General features: G+C 46.8%; 1 protein-coding gene across 1 annotated transcript in view; it reads left to right on the top strand.

The window, feature by feature from the left end:
* The window catches only part of LOC109282072 (deleted in malignant brain tumors 1 protein-like), a 28,322-nt gene extending 6,951 nt beyond the window's left edge, over positions 1 to 21,371 (top strand). The window contains exons 6-17 of the mRNA XM_059730056.1: positions 663 to 974; positions 2,232 to 2,543; positions 3,804 to 4,115; positions 5,376 to 5,687; positions 6,948 to 7,259; positions 8,520 to 8,831; positions 10,089 to 10,400; positions 11,658 to 11,969; positions 13,230 to 13,541; positions 14,802 to 15,113; positions 19,589 to 19,661; positions 20,309 to 21,371. Coding sequence (XP_059586039.1) covers positions 663 to 974; positions 2,232 to 2,543; positions 3,804 to 4,115; positions 5,376 to 5,687; positions 6,948 to 7,259; positions 8,520 to 8,831; positions 10,089 to 10,400; positions 11,658 to 11,969; positions 13,230 to 13,541; positions 14,802 to 15,113; positions 19,589 to 19,623 — 3,155 coding nt within the window. The 3' untranslated portion in view covers positions 19,624 to 19,661; positions 20,309 to 21,371. The remainder of the gene's footprint in view (positions 1 to 662; positions 975 to 2,231; positions 2,544 to 3,803; positions 4,116 to 5,375; positions 5,688 to 6,947; positions 7,260 to 8,519; positions 8,832 to 10,088; positions 10,401 to 11,657; positions 11,970 to 13,229; positions 13,542 to 14,801; positions 15,114 to 19,588; positions 19,662 to 20,308) is intronic.
* Positions 21,372 to 21,812: the final 441 nt, after the last annotated feature.

Genomic DNA, 21,812 nt, shown 5'->3' with positions numbered 1-21,812 from the left:
TCTTGGTTTATACCACTTAGCAGGTACAAACGTCCCGAGTCAAATACGAGTTGTGGATTTGCTGTACCAGGGCTATCCAACTGCTCAGTGGCTGGGGATCACATGCCGTGCAGGCCACAATTGGACAAGGAAAGGCCTCACCCCTACACACCTGCCCCAATTGCAGGGTACATGCTGGAGGCCTGCCACACTGCTCCACAGTGCCAGGGCAGGCACTCCACTGTGCACATTTACAGGCAGCTCTCCTCAAACTCACCAGCCTTAGACTTCCCCCCTGCACCTGTGCACTGCAGTGATGGCTCCTGCATGCTACATCACCCCCCAGGACAGATGCAGGAAATGGAAGTAGGAAGGTAACCCCAGAGCCCCTGGCTGCTGTTGCAGAGTTGTAGAGAGAGCAGCAAGGCTTGGGGTGGTGGATGGGAGCCCAGAAGATGCGATTAACCCCTTGTTAATCTTCCTGCAGGCAGACTTCAGGCTACTAGCTGGAAAGCCTTGTCCTACACTGATGTAGTGTCCGACACTACATCAGTGTAGTGTCGGACACTACATCAGTGTAGTGTCCTACGCTACATGTAGGACACTACACTATCAGTGTAGTGTCCTACAGTGTGTCACTAGCCAGTTTGCAATAATAAATAATTGTCTCCTGTCTTGCACAGAAATCTCACTGAGACTAGAGAATGGAAGCAATAAATGTGAAGGCCGTGTTGAAATTTATAACCAGGGACAGTGGGGAACGGTCTGTGATGACTCGTGGGATATGAACAATGCTCAGGTGGTGTGCAGCCAGCTTGGATGTGGCCCGGCCATTTCAGCCCCAGGAAGAGCCCGCTACGGCCAGGGCTCTGGAAATATTCTCCTGGATGATGTGCGGTGCAATGGGAATGAATCCTCTTTGGTGCAGTGCTCTCATAGAGGGTGGGGTACCCATAATTGTAATCACCAGGAAGATGCCAGTGTCATCTGCTCAGGTATTTTGGGCTCTATTTCCTTTGTACAAATGCTTTGAAGGAATTCCAGTAACACTTACAGATGATAGATCATTAAGAAATTACCCTATAGAGCAGATTTCCCTTTCTGAGCCATTTGGGTAGCATGTTCAAGCTGCTAGAGCCAATTAATATGGGGGTCTCTTGCTTATCACACCAGGAGATGCACAGCCAGGTCTGGGGCCATGCTGGGGTTCAGATGCAGACTGGAGACAGAACTAATGATTGAGCAGCTTCCAGCAACAAGCTGGTTCAGAAAGCCAGCGGTCAATCTGAGAACAGTGTCTAAGAACCGGCAGAGTCAGGAATCCAGGGGATCAGGCAGAGGGAAATCAGAGCACAAGTTGTAGGAAACAGCAAGGCAGTGTGGGATCAAGTCAAGCCCTACTTGAGCCTAGAAAATCTTGGTGTCTGATATAACAATGACAAATATTAGCATTACTCAAACGCCACGTAAAGGAAACACGGGGTCCCCAAGGAATCTTGCTAAATTTTGTGTTACCATAAGTAATGGATAGAATCAAGACTCTTCAAGTGTTTGCAAACCTTAATCTCCCTTAAATTTCGATTCGATATCTCTTGGTTTATACCACTTAGCAGGTACAAACGTCCCGAGTCAAATACGGGTTGTGGATTTGCTGTACCAGCGCTATCCAACTGCTCAGTGGCTGGGGATCACATGCCGTGCAGGCCACAATTGGACAAGGAAAGGCCTCACCCCTACACACCTGCCCCAATTGCAGGGTACATGCTGGAGGCCTGCCACACTGCTCCACAGTGCCAGGGCAGGCACTCCACTGTGCACATTTACAGGCAGCTCTCCTCAAACTCACCAGCCTTAGACTTCCCCCCTGCACCTGTGCACTGCAGTGATGGCTCCTGCATGCTACATCACCCCCCAGGACAGATGCAGGAAATGGAAGTAGGAAGGTAACCCCAGAGCCCCTGGCTGCTGTTGCAGAGTTGTAGAGAGAGCAGCAAGGCTTGGGGTGGTGGATGGGAGCCCAGAAGATGCGATTAACCCCTTGTTAATCTTCCTGCAGGCAGACTTCAGGCTACTAGCTGGAAAGCCTTGTCCTACACTGATGTAGTGTCCGACACTACATCAGTGTAGTGTCGGACACTACATCAGTGTAGTGTCCTACGCTACATGTAGGACACTACACTATCAGTGTAGTGTCCTACAGTGTGTCACTAGCCAGTTTGCAATAATAAATAATTGTCTCCTGTCTTGCACAGAAATCTCACTGAGACTAGAGAATGGAAGCAATAAATGTGAAGGCCGTGTTGAAATTTATAACCAGGGACAGTGGGGAACGGTCTGTGATGACTCGTGGGATATGAACAATGCTCAGGTGGTGTGCAGCCAGCTTGGATGTGGCCCGGCCATTTCAGCCCCAGGAAGAGCCCGCTACGGCCAGGGCTCTGGAAATATTCTCCTGGATGATGTGCGGTGCAATGGGAATGAATCCTCTTTGGTGCAGTGCTCTCATAGAGGGTGGGGTACCCATAATTGTAATCACCAGGAAGATGCCAGTGTCATCTGCTCAGGTATTTTGGGCTCTATTTCCTTTGTACAAATGCTTTGAAGGAATTCCAGTAACACTTACAGATGATAGATCATTAAGAAATTACCCTATAGAGCAGATTTCCCTTTCTGAGCCATTTGGGTAGCATGTTCAAGCTGCTAGAGCCAATTAATATGGGGGTCTCTTGCTTATCACACCAGGAGATGCACAGCCAGGTCTGGGGCCATGCTGGGGTTCAGATGCAGACTGGAGACAGAACTAATGATTGAGCAGCTTCCAGCAACAAGCTGGTTCAGAAAGCCAGCGGTCAATCTGAGAACAGTGTCTAAGAACCGGCAGAGTCAGGAATCCAGGGGATCAGGCAGAGGGAAATCAGAGCACAAGTTGTAGGAAACAGCAAGGCAGTGTGGGATCAAGTCAAGCCCTACTTGAGCCTAGAAAATCTTGGTGTCTGATATAACAATGACAAATATTAGCATTACTCAAACGCCACGTAAAGGAAACACGGGGTCCCCAAGGAATCTTGCTAAATTTTGTGTTACCATAAGTAATGGATAGAATCAAGACTCTTCAAGTGTTTGCAAACCTTAATCTCCCTTAAATTTCGATTCGATATCTCTTGGTTTATACCACTTAGCAGGTACAAACGTCCCGAGTCAAATACGGGTTGTGGATTTGCTGTACCAGCGCTATCCAACTGCTCAGTGGCTGGGGATCACATGCCGTGCAGGCCACAATTGGACAAGGAAAGGCCTCACCCCTACACACCTGCCCCAATTGCAGGGTACATGCTGGAGGCCTGCCACACTGCTCCACAGTGCCAGGGCAGGCACTCCACTGTGCACATTTACAGGCAGCTCTCCTCAAACTCACCAGCCTTGGACTTCCCCCCTGCACCTGTGCACTGCAGTGATGGCTCCTGCATGCTACATCACCCCCCGGGACAGATGCAGGAAATGGAAGTAGGAAGGTAACCCCAGAGCCCCTGGCTGCTGTTGCAGAGTTGTAGAGAGAGCAGCAAGGCTTGGGGTGGTGGATGGGAGCCCAGAAGATACAATTAACCCCTTGTTAATCTTCCTGCAGGCAGACTTGAGGCTACTAGCTGGAAAGCCTTGTCCTACACTGATGTAGTGTCGGACACTACATCAGTGTAGTGTCCTACGCTACATGTAGGACACTACACAGTCCTACATGTGTAGGACACTACACTATCAGTGTAGTGTCCTACAGTGTGTCACTAGCCAGTTTGCAATAATAAATAATTGTCTCCTGTCTTGCACAGAAATCTCACTGAGACTAGAGAATGGAAGCAATAAATGTGAAGGCCGTGTTGAAATTTATAACCAGGGACAGTGGGGAACGGTCTGTGATGACTCGTGGGATATGAACAATGCTCAGGTGGTGTGCAGCCAGCTTGGATGTGGCCCGGCCATTTCAGCCCCAGGAAGAGCCCGCTACGGCCAGGGCTCTGGAAATATTCTCCTGGATGATGTGCGGTGCAATGGGAATGAATCCTCTTTGGTGCAGTGCTCTCATAGAGGGTGGGGTACCCATAATTGTAATCACCAGGAAGATGCCAGTGTCATCTGCTCAGGTATTTTGGGCTCTATTTCCTTTGTACAAATGCTTTGAAGGAATTCCAGTAACACTTACAGATGATAGATCATTAAGAAATTACCCTATAGAGCAGATTTCCCTTTCTGAGCCATTTGGGTAGCATGTTCAAGCTGCTAGAGCCAATTAATATGGGGGTCTCTTGCTTATCACACCAGGAGATGCACAGCCAGGTCTGGGGCCATGCTGGGGTTCAGATGCAGACTGGAGACAGAACTAATGATTGAGCAGCTTCCAGCAACAAGCTGGTTCAGAAAGCCAGCGGTCAATCTGAGAACAGTGTCTAAGAACCGGCAGAGTCAGGAATCCAGGGGATCAGGCAGAGGGAAATCAGAGCACAAGTTGTAGGAAACAGCAAGGCAGTGTGGGATCAAGTCAAGCCCTACTTGAGCCTAGAAAATCTTGGTGTCTGATATAACAATGACAAATATTAGCATTACTCAAACGCCACGTAAAGGAAACACGGGGTCCCCAAGGAATCTTGCTAAATTTTGTGTTACCATAAGTAATGGATAGAATCAAGACTCTTCAAGTGTTTGCAAACCTTAATCTCCCTTAAATTTCGATTCGATATCTCTTGGTTTATACCACTTAGCAGGTACAAACGTCCCGAGTCAAATACGGGTTGTGGATTTGCTGTACCAGCGCTATCCAACTGCTCAGTGGCTGGGGATCACATGCCGTGCAGGCCACAATTGGACAAGGAAAGGCCTCACCCCTACACACCTGCCCCAATTGCAGGGTACATGCTGGAGGCCTGCCACACTGCTCCACAGTGCCAGGGCAGGCACTCCACTGTGCACATTTACAGGCAGCTCTCCTCAAACTCACCAGCCTTGGACTTCCCCCCTGCACCTGTGCACTGCAGTGATGGCTCCTGCATGCTACATCACCCCCCGGGACAGATGCAGGAAATGGAAGTAGGAAGGTAACCCCAGAGCCCCTGGCTGCTGTTGCAGAGTTGTAGAGAGAGCAGCAAGGCTTGGGGTGGTGGATGGGAGCCCAGAAGATACAATTAACCCCTTGTTAATCTTCCTGCAGGCAGACTTGAGGCTACTAGCTGGAAAGCCTTGTCCTACACTGATGTAGTGTCGGACACTACATCAGTGTAGTGTCCTACGCTACATGTAGGACACTACACAGTCCTACATGTGTAGGACACTACACTATCAGTGTAGTGTCCTACAGTGTGTCACTAGCCAGTTTGCAATAATAAATAATTGTCTCCTGTCTTGCACAGAAATCTCACTGAGACTAGAGAATGGAAGCAATAAATGTGAAGGCCGTGTTGAAATTTATAACCAGGGACAGTGGGGAACGGTCTGTGATGACTCGTGGGATATGAACAATGCTCAGGTGGTGTGCAGCCAGCTTGGATGTGGCCCGGCCATTTCAGCCCCAGGAAGAGCCCGCTACGGCCAGGGCTCTGGAAATATTCTCCTGGATGATGTGCGGTGCAATGGGAATGAATCCTCTTTGGTGCAGTGCTCTCATAGAGGGTGGGGTACCCATAATTGTAATCACCAGGAAGATGCCAGTGTCATCTGCTCAGGTATTTTGGGCTCTATTTCCTTTGTACAAATGCTTTGAAGGAATTCCAGTAACACTTACAGATGATAGATCATTAAGAAATTACCCTATAGAGCAGATTTCCCTTTCTGAGCCATTTGGGTAGCATGTTCAAGCTGCTAGAGCCAATTAATATGGGGGTCTCTTGCTTATCACACCAGGAGATGCACAGCCAGGTCTGGGGCCATGCTGGGGTTCAGATGCAGACTGGAGACAGAACTAATGATTGAGCAGCTTCCAGCAACAAGCTGGTTCAGAAAGCCAGCGGTCAATCTGAGAACAGTGTCTAAGAACCGGCAGAGTCAGGAATCCAGGGGATCAGGCAGAGGGAAATCAGAGCACAAGTTGTAGGAAACAGCAAGGCAGTGTGGGATCAAGTCAAGCCCTACTTGAGCCTAGAAAATCTTGGTGTCTGATATAACAATGACAAATATTAGCATTACTCAAACGCCACGTAAAGGAAACACGGGGTCCCCAAGGAATCTTGCTAAATTTTGTGTTACCATAAGTAATGGATAGAATCAAGACTCTTCAAGTGTTTGCAAACCTTAATCTCCCTTAAATTTCGATTCGATATCTCTTGGTTTATACCACTTAGCAGGTACAAACGTCCCGAGTCAAATACGGGTTGTGGATTTGCTGTACCAGGGCTATCCAACTGCTCAGTGGCTGGGGATCACATGCCGTGCAGGCCACAATTGGACAAGGAAAGGCCTCACCCCTACACACCTGCCCCAATTGCAGGGTACATGCTGGAGGCCTGCCACACTGCTCCACAGTGCCAGGGCAGGCACTCCACTGTGCACATTTACAGGCAGCTCTCCTCAAACTCACCAGCCTTGGACTTCCCCCCTGCACCTGTGCACTGCAGTGATGGCTCCTGCATGCTACATCACCCCCCGGGACAGATGCAGGAAATGGAAGTAGGAAGGTAACCCCAGAGCCCCTGGCTGCTGTTGCAGAGTTGTAGAGAGAGCAGCAAGGCTTGGGGTGGTGGATGGGAGCCCAGAAGATGCAATTAACCCCTTGTTAATCTTCCTGCAGGCAGACTTGAGGCTACTAGCTGGAAAGCCTTGTCCTACACTGATGTAGTGTCCGACACTACATCAGTGTAGTGTCCTACGCTACACGTAGGACACTACACAGTCCTACATGTGTAGGACACTACACTATCAGTGTAGTGTCCTACAGTGTGTCACTAGCCAGTTTGCAATAATAAATAATTGTCTCTTGTCTTGCACAGAAATCTCACTGAGACTAGAGAATGGAAGCAATAAATGTGAAGGCCGTGTTGAAATTTATAACCAGGGACAGTGGGGAACGGTCTGTGATGACTCGTGGGATATGAACAATGCTCAGGTGGTGTGCAGCCAGCTTGGATGTGGCCCGGCCATTTCAGCCCCAGGAAGAGCCCGCTACGGCCAGGGCTCTGGAAATATTCTCCTGGATGATGTGCGGTGCAATGGGAATGAATCCTCTTTGGTGCAGTGCTCTCATAGAGGGTGGGGTACCCATAATTGTAATCACCAGGAAGATGCCAGTGTCATCTGCTCAGGTATTTTGGGCTCTATTTCCTTTGTACAAATGCTTTGAAGGAATTCCAGTATCACTTACAGATGATAGATCATTAAGAAATTACCCTATAGAGCAGATTTCCCTTTCTGAGCCATTTGGGTAGCATGTTCAAGCTGCTAGAGCCAATTAATATGGGGGTCTCTTGCTTATCACACCAGGTGATGCACAGCCAGGTCTGGGGCCATGCTGGGGTTCAGATGCAGACTGGAGACAGAACTAATGATTGAGCAGCTTCCAGCAACAAGCTGGTTCAGAAAGCCAGCGGTCAATCTGAGAACAGTGTCTAAGAACCGGCAGAGTCAGGAATCCAGGGGATCAGGCAGAGGGAAGTCAGAGCACAAGTTGTAGGAAACAGCAAGGCAGTGTGGGATCAAGTCAAGCCCTACTTGAGCCTAGAAAATCTTGGTGTCTTATATAACAATGACAAATATTAGCATTACTCAAACGCCACGTAAAGGAAACACGGGGTCCCCAAGGAATCTTGCTAAATTTTGTGTTACCATAAGTAATGGATAGAATCAAGAGTCTTCAAGTGTTTGCAAACCTTAATCTCCCTTAAATTTCGATTCAATATCTCTTGGTTTATACCACTTAGCAGGTACAAACGTCCTGAGTCAAATACGGGTTGTGGATTTGCTGTACCAGGACTATCCAACTGCTCAGTGGCTGGGGATCACATACTGTGCAGGCCACAATAGGATAAGAAAAGGCCTCACCCCTACACACCTCCCCCAATTGCAGGGTACGTGCTGGAGGCCTGCCACACTGCTCCACAGTGCCAGGGCAGGCACTCCACTGTGCACATTTACAGGCAGCTCTCCTCAAACTCACCAGCCTTGGACTTCCCCCCTGCACCTGTGCACTGCAGTGATGGCTCCTGCATGCTACATCACCCCCCGGGACAGATGCAGGAAATGGAAGTAGGAAGGTAACCCCAGAGCCCCTGGCTGCTGTTGCAGAGTTGTAGAGAGAGCAGCAAGGCTTGGGGTGGTGGATGGGAGCCCAGAAGATGCAATTAACCCCTTGTTAATCTTCCTGCAGGCAGACTTCAGGCTACTAGCTGGAAAGCCTTGTCCTACACTGATGTAGTGTCCGACACTACATCAGTGTAGTGTCCTACGCTACATGTAGGACACTACACAGTCCTACATGTGTAGGACACTACACTATCAGTGTAGTGTCCTACAGTGTGTCACTAGCCAGTTTGCAATAATAAATAATTGTCTCTTGTCTTGCACAGAAATCTCACTGAGACTAGAGAATGGAAGCAATAAATGTGAAGGCCGTGTTGAAATTTATAACCAGGGACAGTGGGGAACGGTCTGTGATGACTCGTGGGATATGAACAATGCTCAGGTGGTGTGCAGCCAGCTTGGATGTGGCCCGGCCATTTCAGCCCCAGGAAGAGCCCGCTACGGCCAGGGCTCTGGAAATATTCTCCTGGATGATGTGCGGTGCAATGGGAATGAATCCTCTTTGGTGCAGTGCTCTCATAGAGGGTGGGGTACCCATAATTGTAATCACCAGGAAGATGCCAGTGTCATCTGCTCAGGTATTTTGGGCTCTATTTCCTTTGTACAAATGCTTTGAAGGAATTCCAGTAACACTTACAGATGATAGATCATTAAGAAATTACCCTATAGAGCAGATTTCCCTTTCTGAGCCATTTGGGTAGCATGTTCAAGCTGCTAGAGCCAATTAATATGGGGGTCTCTTGCTTATCACACCAGGTGACGCACAGCCAGGTCTGGGGCCATCCTGGGGTTCAGATGCAGACTGGAGACAGAACTAATGATTGAGCAGCTTCCAGCAACAAGCTGGTTCAGAAAGCCAGCGGTCAATCTGAGAACAGTGTCTAAGAACCGGCAGAGTCAGGAATCCAGGGGATCAGGCAGAGGGAAGTCAGAGCACAAGTTGTAGGAAACAGCAAGGCAGTGTGGGATCAAGTCAAACCCTACTTGAGCCTAGAAAATCTTGGTGTCTTATATAACAATGACAAATATTAGCATTACTCAAACGCCACGTAAAGGAAACACGGGGTCCCCAAGGAATCTTGCTAAATTTTGTGTTACCATAAGTAATGGATAGAATCAAGACTCTTCAAGTGTTTGCAAACCTTAATCTCCCTTAAATTTCGATTCGATATCTCTTGGTTTATACCACTTAGCAGGTACAAACGTCCCGAGTCAAATACGAGTTGTGGATTTGCTGTACCAGGGCTATCCAACTGCTCAGTGGCTGGGGATCACATGCCGTGCAGGCCACAATTGGACAAGGAAAGGCCTCACCCCTACACACCTGCCCCAATTGCAGGGTACATGCTGGAGGCCTGCCACACTGCTCCACAGTGCCAGGGCAGGCACTCCACTGTGCACATTTACAGGCAGCTCTCCTCAAACTCACCAGCCTTAGACTTCCCCCCTGCACCTGTGCACTGCAGTGATGGCTCCTGCATGCTACATCACCCCCCAGGACAGATGCAGGAAATGGAAGTAGGAAGGTAACCCCAGAGCCCCTGGCTGCTGTTGCAGAGTTGTAGAGAGAGCAGCAAGGCTTGGGGTGGTGGATGGGAGCCCAGAAGATGCGATTAACCCCTTGTTAATCTTCCTGCAGGCAGACTTCAGGCTACTAGCTGGAAAGCCTTGTCCTACACTGATGTAGTGTCCGACACTACATCAGTGTAGTGTCGGACACTACATCAGTGTAGTGTCCTACGCTACATGTAGGACACTACACTATCAGTGTAGTGTCCTACAGTGTGTCACTAGCCAGTTTGCAATAATAAATAATTGTCTCCTGTCTTGCACAGAAATCTCACTGAGACTAGAGAATGGAAGCAATAAATGTGAAGGCCGTGTTGAAATTTATAACCAGGGACAGTGGGGAACGGTCTGTGATGACTCGTGGGATATGAACAATGCTCAGGTGGTGTGCAGCCAGCTTGGATGTGGCCCGGCCATTTCAGCCCCAGGAAGAGCCCGCTACGGCCAGGGCTCTGGAAATATTCTCCTGGATGATGTGCGGTGCAATGGGAATGAATCCTCTTTGGTGCAGTGCTCTCATAGAGGGTGGGGTACCCATAATTGTAATCACCAGGAAGATGCCAGTGTCATCTGCTCAGGTATTTTGGGCTCTATTTCCTTTGTACAAATGCTTTGAAGGAATTCCAGTAACACTTACAGATGATAGATCATTAAGAAATTACCCTATAGAGCAGATTTCCCTTTCTGAGCCATTTGGGTAGCATGTTCAAGCTGCTAGAGCCAATTAATATGGGGGTCTCTTGCTTATCACACCAGGAGATGCACAGCCAGGTCTGGGGCCATGCTGGGGTTCAGATGCAGACTGGAGACAGAACTAATGATTGAGCAGCTTCCAGCAACAAGCTGGTTCAGAAAGCCAGCGGTCAATCTGAGAACAGTGTCTAAGAACCGGCAGAGTCAGGAATCCAGGGGATCAGGCAGAGGGAAATCAGAGCACAAGTTGTAGGAAACAGCAAGGCAGTGTGGGATCAAGTCAAGCCCTACTTGAGCCTAGAAAATCTTGGTGTCTGATATAACAATGACAAATATTAGCATTACTCAAACGCCACGTAAAGGAAACACGGGGTCCCCAAGGAATCTTGCTAAATTTTGTGTTACCATAAGTAATGGATAGAATCAAGACTCTTCAAGTGTTTGCAAACCTTAATCTCCCTTAAATTTCGATTCGATATCTCTTGGTTTATACCACTTAGCAGGTACAAACGTCCCGAGTCAAATACGGGTTGTGGATTTGCTGTACCAGGGCTATCCAACTGCTCAGTGGCTGGGGATCACATGCCGTGCAGGCCACAATTGGACAAGGAAAGGCCTCACCCTTACACACCTGCCCCAATTGCAGGGTACATGCTGGAGGCCTGCCACACTGCTCCACAGTGCCAGGGCAGGCACTCCACTGTGCACATTTACAGGCAGCTCTCCTCAAACTCACCAGCCTTGGACTTCCCCCCTGCACCTGTGCACTGCAGTGATGGCTCCTGCATGCTACATCACCCCCCGGGACAGATGCAGGAAATGGAAGTAGGAAGGTAACCCCAGAGCCCCTGGCTGCTGTTGCAGAGTTGTAGAGAGAGCAGCAAGGCTTGGGGTGGTGGATGGGAGCCCAGAAGATGCGATTAACCCCTTGTTACTCTTCCTGCAGGCAGACTTCAGGCTACTAGCTGGAAAGCCTTGTCCTACCCTGATGTAGTGTCCGACACTACATCAGTGTAGTGTCGGACACTACATCAGTGTAGTGTCCTACGCTACATGTAGGACACTACACTATCAGTGTAGTGTCCTACAGTGTGTCACTAGCCAGTTTGCAATAATAAATAATTGTCTCCTGTCTTGCACAGAAATCTCACTGAGACTAGAGAATGGAAGCAATAAATGTGAAGGCCGTGTTGAAATTTATAACCAGGGACAGTGGGGAACGGTCTGTGATGACTCGTGGGATATGAACAATGCTCAGGTGGTGTGCAGCCAGCTTGGATGTGGCCCGGCCATTTCAGCCCCAGGAAGAGCCCGCTACGGCCAGGGCTCTGGAAATATTCTCCTGGATGATGTGCGGTGCAATGGGAATGAATCCTCTTTGGTGCAGTGCTCTCATAGAGGGTGGGGTACCCATAATTGTAATCACCAGGAAGATGCCAGTGTCATCTGCTCAGGTATTTTGGGCTCTATTTCCTTTGTACAAATGCTTTGAAGGAATTCCAGTAACACTTACAGATGATAGATCATTAAGAAATTACCCTATAGAGCAGATTTCCCTTTCTGAGCCATTTGGGTAGCATGTTCAAGCTGCTAGAGCCAATTAATATGGGGGTCTCTTGCTTATCACACCAGGTGATGCACAGCCAGGTCTGGGGCCATCCTTGGGTTCAGATGCAGACTGGAGACAGAACTAATGATTGAGCAGCTTCCAGCAACAAGCTGGTTCAGAAAGCCAGCGGTCAATCTGAGAACAGTGTCTAAGAACCGGCAGAGTCAGGAATCCAGGGGATCAGGCAGAGGGAAGTCAGAGCACAAGTTGTAGGAAACAGCAAGGCAGTGTGGGATCAAGTCAAGCCCTACTTGAGCCTAGAAAATCTTGGTGTCTGATATAACAATGACAAATATTAGCATTACTCAAACGCCACGTAAAGGAAACACGGGGTCCCCAAGGAATCTTGCTAAATTTTGCGTTACCATAAGTAATGGATAGAATCAAGACTCTTCAAGTGTTTGCAAACCTTAATCTCCCTTAAATTTCGATTCGATATCTCTTGGTTTATACCACTTAGCAGGTACAAACGTCCCGAGTCAAATACGGGTTGTGGATTTGCTGTACCAGGGCTATCCAACTGCTCAGTGGCTGGGGATCACATGCCGTGCAGGCCACAATTGGACAAGGAAAGGCCTCACCCCTACACACCTGCCCCAATTGCAGGGTACATGCTGGAGGCCTGCCACACTGCTCCACAGTGCCAGGGCAGGCACTCCACTGTGCACATTTACAGGCAGCTCTCCTCAAACTCACCAGCCTTGGACTTCCCCCCTGCACCTGTGCACTGCAGTGATGGCTCCTGCATGCTACATCACCCCCCGGGACAGATGCAGGAAATGGAAGTAGGAAGGTAACCCCAGAGCCCCTGGCTGCTGTTGCAGAGTTGTAGAGAGAGCAGCAAGGCTTGGGGTGGTGGATGGGAGCCCAGAAGATGCAATTAACCCCTTGTTAATCTTCCTGCAGGCAGACTTGAGGCTACTAGCTGGAAAGCCTTGTCCTACACTGATGTAGTGTCCGACACTACATCAGTGTAGTGTCCTACGCTACACGTAGGACACTACACAGTCCTACATGTGTAGGACACTACACTATCAGTGTAGTGTCCTACAGTGTGTCACTAGCCAGTTTGCAATAATAAATAATTGTCTCTTGTCTTGCACAGAAATCTCACTGAGACTAGAGAATGGAAGCAATAAATGTGAAGGCCGTGTTGAAATTTATAACCAGGGACAGTGGGGAACGGTCTGTGATGACTCGTGGGATATGAACAATGCTCAGGTGGTGTGCAGCCAGCTTGGATGTGGCCCGGCCATTTCAGCCCCAGGAAGAGCCCGCTACGGCCAGGGCTCTGGAAATATTCTCCTGGATGATGTGCGGTGCAATGGGAATGAATCCTCTTTGGTGCAGTGCTCTCATAGAGGGTGGGGTACCCATAATTGTAATCACCAGGAAGATGCCAGTGTCATCTGCTCAGGTATTTTGGGCTCTATTTCCTTTGTACAAATGCTTTGAAGGAATTCCAGTATCACTTACAGATGATAAATCATTAAGAAATTACCCTATAGAGCAGATTTCCCTTTCTGAGCCATTTGGGTAGCATGTTCAAGCTGCTAGAGCCAATTAATATGGGGGTCTCTTGCTTATCACACCAGGTGATGCACAGCCAGGTCTGGGGCCATCCTGGGGTTCAGATGCAGACTGGAGACAGAACTAATGATTGAGCAGCTTCCAGCAACAAGCTGGTTCAGAAAGCCAGCGGTCAATCTGAGAACAGTGTCTAAGAACCGGCAGAGTCAGGAATCCAGGGGATCAGGCAGAGGGAAGTCAGAGCACAAGTTGTAGGAAACAGCAAGGCAGTGTGGGATCAAGTCAAGCCCTACTTGAGCCTAGAAAATCTTGGTGTCTTATATAACAATGACAAATATTAGCATTACTCAAACGCCACGTAAAGGAAACACGGGGTCCCCAAGGAATCTTGCTAAATTTTGTGTTACCATAAGTAATGGATAGAATCAAGAGTCTTCAAGTGTTTGCAAACCTTAATCTCCCTTAAATTTCGATTCGATATCTCTTGGTTTATACCACTTAGCAGGTACAAACGTCCTGAGTCAAATACGGGTTGTGGATTTGCTGTACCAGGACTATCCAACTGCTCAGTGGCTGGGGATCACATACTGTGCAGGCCACAATAGGATAAGAAAAGGCCTCACCCCTACACACCTCCCCCAATTGCAGGGTACGTGCTGGAGGCCTGCCACACTGCTCCTTTTTGCCAGGGCAGGCACTCCACTGTGCACATTTACAGGCAGCTCTCCTCAAACTCACCAGCCTTGGACTTCCCCCCTGCACCTGTGCACTGCAGTGATGGCTCCTGCATGCTACATCACCCCCCGGGACAGATGCAGGAAATGGAAGTAGGAAGGTAACCCCAGAGCCCCTGGCTGCTGTTGCAGAGTTGTAGAGAGAGCAGCAAGGCTTGGGGTGGTGGATGGGAGCCCAGAAGATGCAATTAACCCCTTGTTAATCTTCCTGCAGGCAGACTTCAGGCTACTAGCTGGAAAGCCTTGTCCTACACTTATGTAGTGTCGGACACTACTTCCGTGTAGTGTCCTACGCTACATGTAGGACACTACACAGTCCTACATGTGTAGGACACTACACTATCGGTGTAGTGTCCTACAGTGTGTCACTAGCCAGTTTGCAATAATAAATAATTGTCTCTTGTCTTGCACAGAAATCTCACTGAGACTAGAGAATGGAAGCAATAAATGTGAAGGCCGTGTTGAAATTTATTACCAGGGACAGTGGGGAACAGTCTGTGATGACTCTTGGGATATGAACAATGCTGAGGTGGTGTGCAGGCAGCTTGGATGTGGCCCTGCCATTTCAGCCCCAAGAAGCGCCCGCTATGGTCAAGGATCAGGAAATATTCTCCTGGATGATGTGCGGTGCAATGGGAATGAATCCTATTTGATGCAGTGCTTTCACCTTGGACGAGGCACCCATAACTGTGTCCACTGGGAAGATGCCAGCGTCATCTGTTCAGGTACTTTCTGCTTTATATTCCCAGGGTACAGCACCGGAATTGCAGTATCAGTTACAGCTGATGCATCATTATTTAAAAACTATGAGGACCAGATTGCTGTTCTGTATCAATATGATACCATGTTCTTGGCACACAGGAGAAGAGAGGCCCCACACTAACCCTGTCACTCACGCCTCTCATGTTCCTCCTCTCCTCTATTCCTGTTGCACTTCCTCAAACACTGGACAGTCCTCTCACCTGAAATCTTTTCCCTTACTACCACTTCCACCATCATTTCTCCAACTCCTGTGACACTGTTCCCCCATTCTTCCATGCCTTAACCACCTTTTCCCTCACCATAGAGTATTTATCCATGATGGCATTTAAAGGAAAAATCGGATGTTGCCTACAAATCTCCAGTGGCATCAGTGGTATAGGGTGACCGGGGCCTCCCCAGGTGCTGAGTTATGGGGTGGAAAAAAACAGCTGCCAGTGCAGCCACACCATCACAACCAGAAGTCACTGCTGACTTTGTGTGGCAGACGCAGCAGGCACTATTCCATGGTGTTACACCTCTGCAAATCTTGCATCATTTTGTGATCCAATAAAGAATGTAGTATATCAAGATGATGCAGTTGTTCACACATATCATTCATATGTGAATTTAATTTCTCTTTTTCTTAATTATGCTACACTGTTGGTACGTCTACACATGTTTTAATGTGTGTTAGCTTATTTTTAATGTGCATTAAAGCGTCACTAAAAACAGGCTATTTAGTTAATACGCATTAAAATCGGCTAATGCGCATTAAGTGTCACTTAAAAACAATGGGCGTTTCTACATGTGCTCTGAAAGTGGTGGTGTTTTTACATGTGCACCATTGAGTCTGTTCGAGGGTGGCAATTCCTGTGCTCTAGCAGCCTTCTGCATTTCATGTAGCAGCATCCCCATGCTTAAAAACGGCAGTGGGGACGCTTGAACTAAAGCTCATTTTTAAGTGTGAGGACTTTGATATGGGAGGCAGAGTGAAACTTTAAATCAAGTGGCTCTCGGAGCCACTCTAATTAAAGTGCTGCCCTCCCCACCCCCAGAGCACATGTAAAAGTGGCCAGAGGTACTAGATTTAATGCACATTAACTAAAGCACTTTAATTCGTGTGTAAATGTGCCCTGTAAGTACAAAATATGCAATTCAGAAAGAGGGAGCCATACCACATAAAAGCACTAGTCTAGAAGTGGAATTCACTTATTCACTCCTAGACAAAGAAAACTAGATTCAGTTAGAAAATAAGAAAGCATAAAAGAACAATGCAAAGCAAGCTTTTATTTTACCTCTCATAGAAATATTATTAAGGCTGAAGATATTGCATCATAGAGAAATAGGGCTGGAAGAGACCTCCAGAGGTCATCTAGTTCAACCTCCTGCCTGAGGCAGAAATTTTCCTATCCAAACCATCCTATACAAATCCATTTTCTAACCTCATGGTAAAACTGTACAGTCAGCCATGATATGACACAAAACAAGGTTTAAATTCAAATTACAATGGTTGGGTTTGAAGTGTTATTGAATGTTCCCCTGGAACTATCCTTTTCTTGTGAAATCTGGCCAGCTAGAAATACTTTTGGGTGCATAACCATGCATATACCATATAATCAATTTTGGTGAAAATGTTAAGCTACTGCAGAGATTATCAAACAGAGTGCTGGAACACCCTGTGTGAGGTTTGAGGTAAGAAGCAGATAAGGCCAAGCTCAGGATGTCTCTGCCTGCCCACTCTTCCAACCCCATTGCCTGGCCCTTCTACAAGGAGGTAAGCACTGTAATAATAAAAAAAACCCCAGTTTTTGAAATGAGGTACTAATCAAGTCACAGAAGTTATGGAGGGGAGCCTTGAGTCCACTAAGCCGGGGGCTTGAATCTAAAAAGGTTGAAAACCTCTTACAGGTTTGGGTCCCGGGCAGCCACGATGCCCTCTGATGGCCACACAATTCCTGCCCCAGCTCTAATGCTAGGAGCCCTCACCTCTTTTACTTGCCTGCCATGCCTTTGATGTTATTATTTAGAAAGGAAGGAGGCTGCCTGCGTGTTGCAGAGCACTAAGGTGCCCTGCTCCTAAAGAGGGGAAACTGCTAGGGAAAGAGCCCTAGCAGTGAGTCAGGAGCCCAGATGCTGGTTACCAGGGCAACTAGAGTAGTTAGTGACCCACACCTGCCAGCGGTCAAATGACCGAAGTGGGGCTGGGCCTGGCACATATAAACGCATTTCCCTGCCAGCAACCAAGGGGGAAGGAGCTCTCCCAGAGAAGAGACAAGAGGCCTGACTGTAGGAGCAGCTTCTGACAGTGCTGAGGGACGAAGTATTCCCCAGTAGGCTTGAATGATGTTTTAGCTCGGCGGCTTGAATTTATGTTACAGCCCAGGGGCTTGTGCTTTGTTGCTGTTTAAAAACCGGTGGTTTGGGTGAGGCTATTAGGAGAAGGAGGAGGCCTCATAGGGGACCCACAGCAGTGTGGGGACCCCAGCACCAGTGAGGGCACAGCATTTGGGGTGTACCGACCCCAGCCCCAGGGGGGGGGCAGCCTTTGAGAAGCCCCAGGGGGAGAAGCCTTTCAGAAGCCCCAGAGAGGAGGCAGCATTGACAAGCACCAGAGAGGGCGCAGAGTGAGACAGGGCCGCAGAGGGCCCAGGGAGGACAGTGGGGCCAAATTATAACAAGGCCCAGACTGAACAACGTCAGTTCCATCTGTGAGGCTTGGGGTGTGGTAAAAGGGTGGTTGGAGCCACGCATAGCCCATAAGTCTAGGGTGCCCCGAAACACCCGTTATACCATCTGTCTTGGAGTGGGACCTACCAGGTTTCTGGGAATCCACGGGGTCCGAGTGTACAGCAAAACGTGACCAAGAGGGCATAAAAAGCAGCCTTCCAAATATGTATTTTATCATCAAAAACATGGCAGGCGAAAGTCGAGGGGGCCCATTGGGTCAACTTGGCACGGTAAAGGGGGTCTTAGGAAGATCACGGCCATCCTACTGGACCCCACGCCATGACACTGAGGAACCTAGAGCAAGCTTGTCATTGTTCCTGTGTTGGGTTTTGACCTTCTTGGCCTCTGGCCTTTTTTCTATTGCTGAGCCCTCTAGCTCTAGCCCACTCACTAAACTGAGCTTCAGGGTTCCCAACTTTTTGTCTGTCCTTCCAGTGCCTTTGTCTCTGCACTCTCTCAGGCTGTTGAACCTCCTTGGGTGCTTTCTCTCTCTCCATTATCTCTATCCAACATTCACATAAGGCACACCTAATTTTGGGATAATTCAAGAACACATGTGAATTAGAGGACATTTAGAAGAGTTCATCTTTAAATAGACAAGGACTTCCAGCTTAACTATGGGTGAGTGGTGCTCCTCTATTAAAACCTGGTTTTCTTAAGAAATGAGTCCTTTCACCTTTTTTCAGTGCCAGTTAAAATTATATCTTTCATTTAATATACCTAGAGATGCATTCAGCCATCTATTGTGTCATGAGTCACACTTAAAGTTGGCGAATATTAACTGACAGTTTGAGTTCTATATAGAAAGACACGTCAACATCCACTGTTTCCATACTTTCATAATATTTCCTTAATACTTAAACGTCCATAAAATATGGGAGTATTTAGTAACAGCTCTGTCTCTAGAAAGAAATATTTTCCTTTTTTTTTTTTTTTTGTAAATATCCTTAAATGGATTAGTATGAGAACTTTTCATGTTCTTTTTTTATTCACAATTCATGAAGGAACTGAAACACCTGGTAAGTTTCTTCTCTTTGTGGCATAATATGGTTTTCTGGTACGTTCAGATGTTCACTAATAGAAACACACAAGAAAATTTAAAGCACTATTTGAATGGGATGGACAATTATAAACCTCTGGCCAAAATTTCCACAGAGGAAACTTATTTTGTTATTTCATATGTGGATCTCATTCCCACTCTCCAGCTGTTGGCCTAGATCATCATCACTTCTCTGAATTACTCTATGCACAGGGCCTTTGGCAGGGGCGGGCAATTATTTCAGGCAGAGGGCCACTTACTGAGTTTTGGCAAGCCATCAAGGGCCACATGACAGGCTGCCAGGGGCAGATAAGTATTTATTTTCCAATTTTTTTAGGGGCCCCACGGGCCAGATAGAATCCTGGCAGGCTGCATCCGGCCCCCAGGCCGCATTTTGCCCACTATTTTCTTATGGGAAGGGAACATTTTCCACAGTCCACAAGAGTGGAGGCATCATGCCTGACTCTTCTACATTCATCTTCCCCCTCTACACCCAAAGCCGAAGTGAAAACTTGAGTGTTGAAGATTAGTTAAGTGTATGCTGCTGATGAAAGAACTTTAGTAATGGTCATTGTATCTGTTAATTGTCTGTACAATACTGTCAAAAATCTAAGGAGGATTTGCCTGACTATGATTTCTAAATCCAACTGAGTTGCAAAATATTAAATTTTTACTCTTCTTTTCTCTTCACAGAATCTACTGGAACTGGTCATTATAATCCAGAGTAACATCATTAACTTGATTGATAACATGAATTTTGCTGAAGGTAAGAGAGCGAGAGTACAAATTGGGTCTCATTCTAGTAGATCTTCACTCACTGCATTAGGTCCCTTATCACCACCTATTCCTCGGAAGCACAACTCCCAGGAAAAGAAGACATTTAGAGATGTACCTTATCAACCAACTTAGTCAGAAATGCATAAGCTTTCTGAGCTTGGGCTCGTTAATCTTCTGCATCTCTGATTTGGTTATTTTATAACGACCATCTCTATGCTGCCTTCTGCCTGATTTCAGACTAATATGTTGCAATGGGGTCCTGATCCATGAGTGGCTTTGAAGCCCCTGAAGCCCCCTCAGCCCTTGTGAAACTTTGCTTTCTTTGGGCAATCTCCCCTTCTACTTTCCTGCCACACCTCAGTGTAATTATCAGTTTAAGAAAAGGAAGGCTGTCCCAGGGCTTCTGGCTCTGTTTGTCCTTATACCAGTTCCTGCTTCAGTAAGGGATCAGAAAATATTCTCCTGGATGAGGTGCAGTGCAGAGGGGATGAATCTGGCCCATGGCAGTGTGCACACAAGGGATGGTTGTGCCATGATTGTAAGCATGAGGAAGACACTACTGTCATCTGTCCTCTTACTTTCTGACTTCTTTTGCAAAGGAAACGTCTGGTAATTGCAGGTGTTTTTGCTCTCTAGATTTTGAAGATCACCGAAGGATCACTGATGCTACATGACTTGCTTAATTGATTATTAAGTGAATATTATTCAGAGTTTCATTATTACAGAGTAAATCCTAAATTCTTCATTCCCAGGGGGACTTGTGCCTGAGTAAAGACTTCAAGTTTTATGCAGAAGCTTATGTGGTTTTCCCTTCTTCCTTGTTTTACTTTAGAAAGGGCAGTGTTTGTTTTTAGATCTGAATTATAGGGCCTTAATCTTCACTCATTGACCTAGTGTAGATTAGGAATGACACCAGTGAAATCAATCACAAATCAAGTCTAGGGAATTCATGTCTCCTTTTCAAGGACCCCTGGGATTTGAGGTACTGATTACTAATTTGTTCTTTGCTCATTTATGTGCTACTTCTACTGCTAAATGGTTTATCTTTAAAACTTGATTTTTTTTGATAAAACATTGATCACTCCTACAGAACAAATGACTAGGTAATAAATCTCTCCACCCTCCCATGCCAGTACAAAACTTTCAGGAATTTAAGATTTTAATCCAAATCAAGATTTCACACCTGGCCTCTACATCTAAACAAAGCTCTCATAGTTTTCTTTAGGTAAAGATTATATCTAGGTTCATATTAAGATATAATAATCTGTAGTCCTACCACATTGATTATTCCAATGTCAGAAAGAAATAAAGGATGCTTAAATGGTGTAATATGTGCTGAAGCTCACTCTCCTACACCACTTGCATTTACTGGTTATGGTATAAGGCCTGGTATACTGCCTCTTGTTCGAATGCTGGGTTTTTGGTTGTAGATGTATTGGTCTACATGGTCTTGGTCTTGTTTGAATGGTAACTCTTAAAGAGTTCAACACAATTTAGCAAATAAGATTTTATGTAACTCACCTAAGACTATATACTGAGATCACAAGGATTCATTGAATGCAGGAAAAGCCTCTTTATTAAAAGTACACCATTGTTCAGGTAAATATTAGAGGAGAAAAAGAGCAGGAACTTACCTCATGCCAATATAAACAAGCTATATTGATAGAAAATCTTACTTCATCAGGTTTGTTCAGTAACCAGATGAATTATTTTTAGTACTATGCTCTGAGCCAAGATTAATGGTATCAATCTACTTTGATATACCTAATGTCTGTGTATTAAAAGAAAATGTTTTCCCAGGTATGAGGAGAGGTGGGTGGTGGCGGTGGGGGGAGGCAAGCAAGAGCTGCCAGAGACTGTACTACTAGATGTGAGCTACTGAATAAAATTAATTTTATATTAGAGGTAATTGCTTGGATGGATGGAGTTTGAACTCTGATACTGAAGACGAGTAAGATTGTGTCTACACAGCTATCTCTTCATTTGGTGATTATAACCTGTGCTAGTATACCTATACTAGCTTAGTATAGCTAGTACATATAATAATCAGAGTGAAAATATAGGTATGAGGTTTGTTTGTTGTAGATGAGCCTATGAACTTCACTTCATAAATCTACTGAATACAAAAAATAATGGACTA

This window comes from Alligator mississippiensis, chromosome 6 (assembly GCF_030867095.1).
Source record: "Alligator mississippiensis isolate rAllMis1 chromosome 6, rAllMis1, whole genome shotgun sequence".
In the NCBI taxonomy this organism is placed as follows: Eukaryota; Metazoa; Chordata; order Crocodylia; family Alligatoridae; genus Alligator; species Alligator mississippiensis.
The sequence above is the reverse complement of the archived record's forward strand: the minus strand, read 5'-3'. Positions and strand labels throughout refer to the sequence as shown.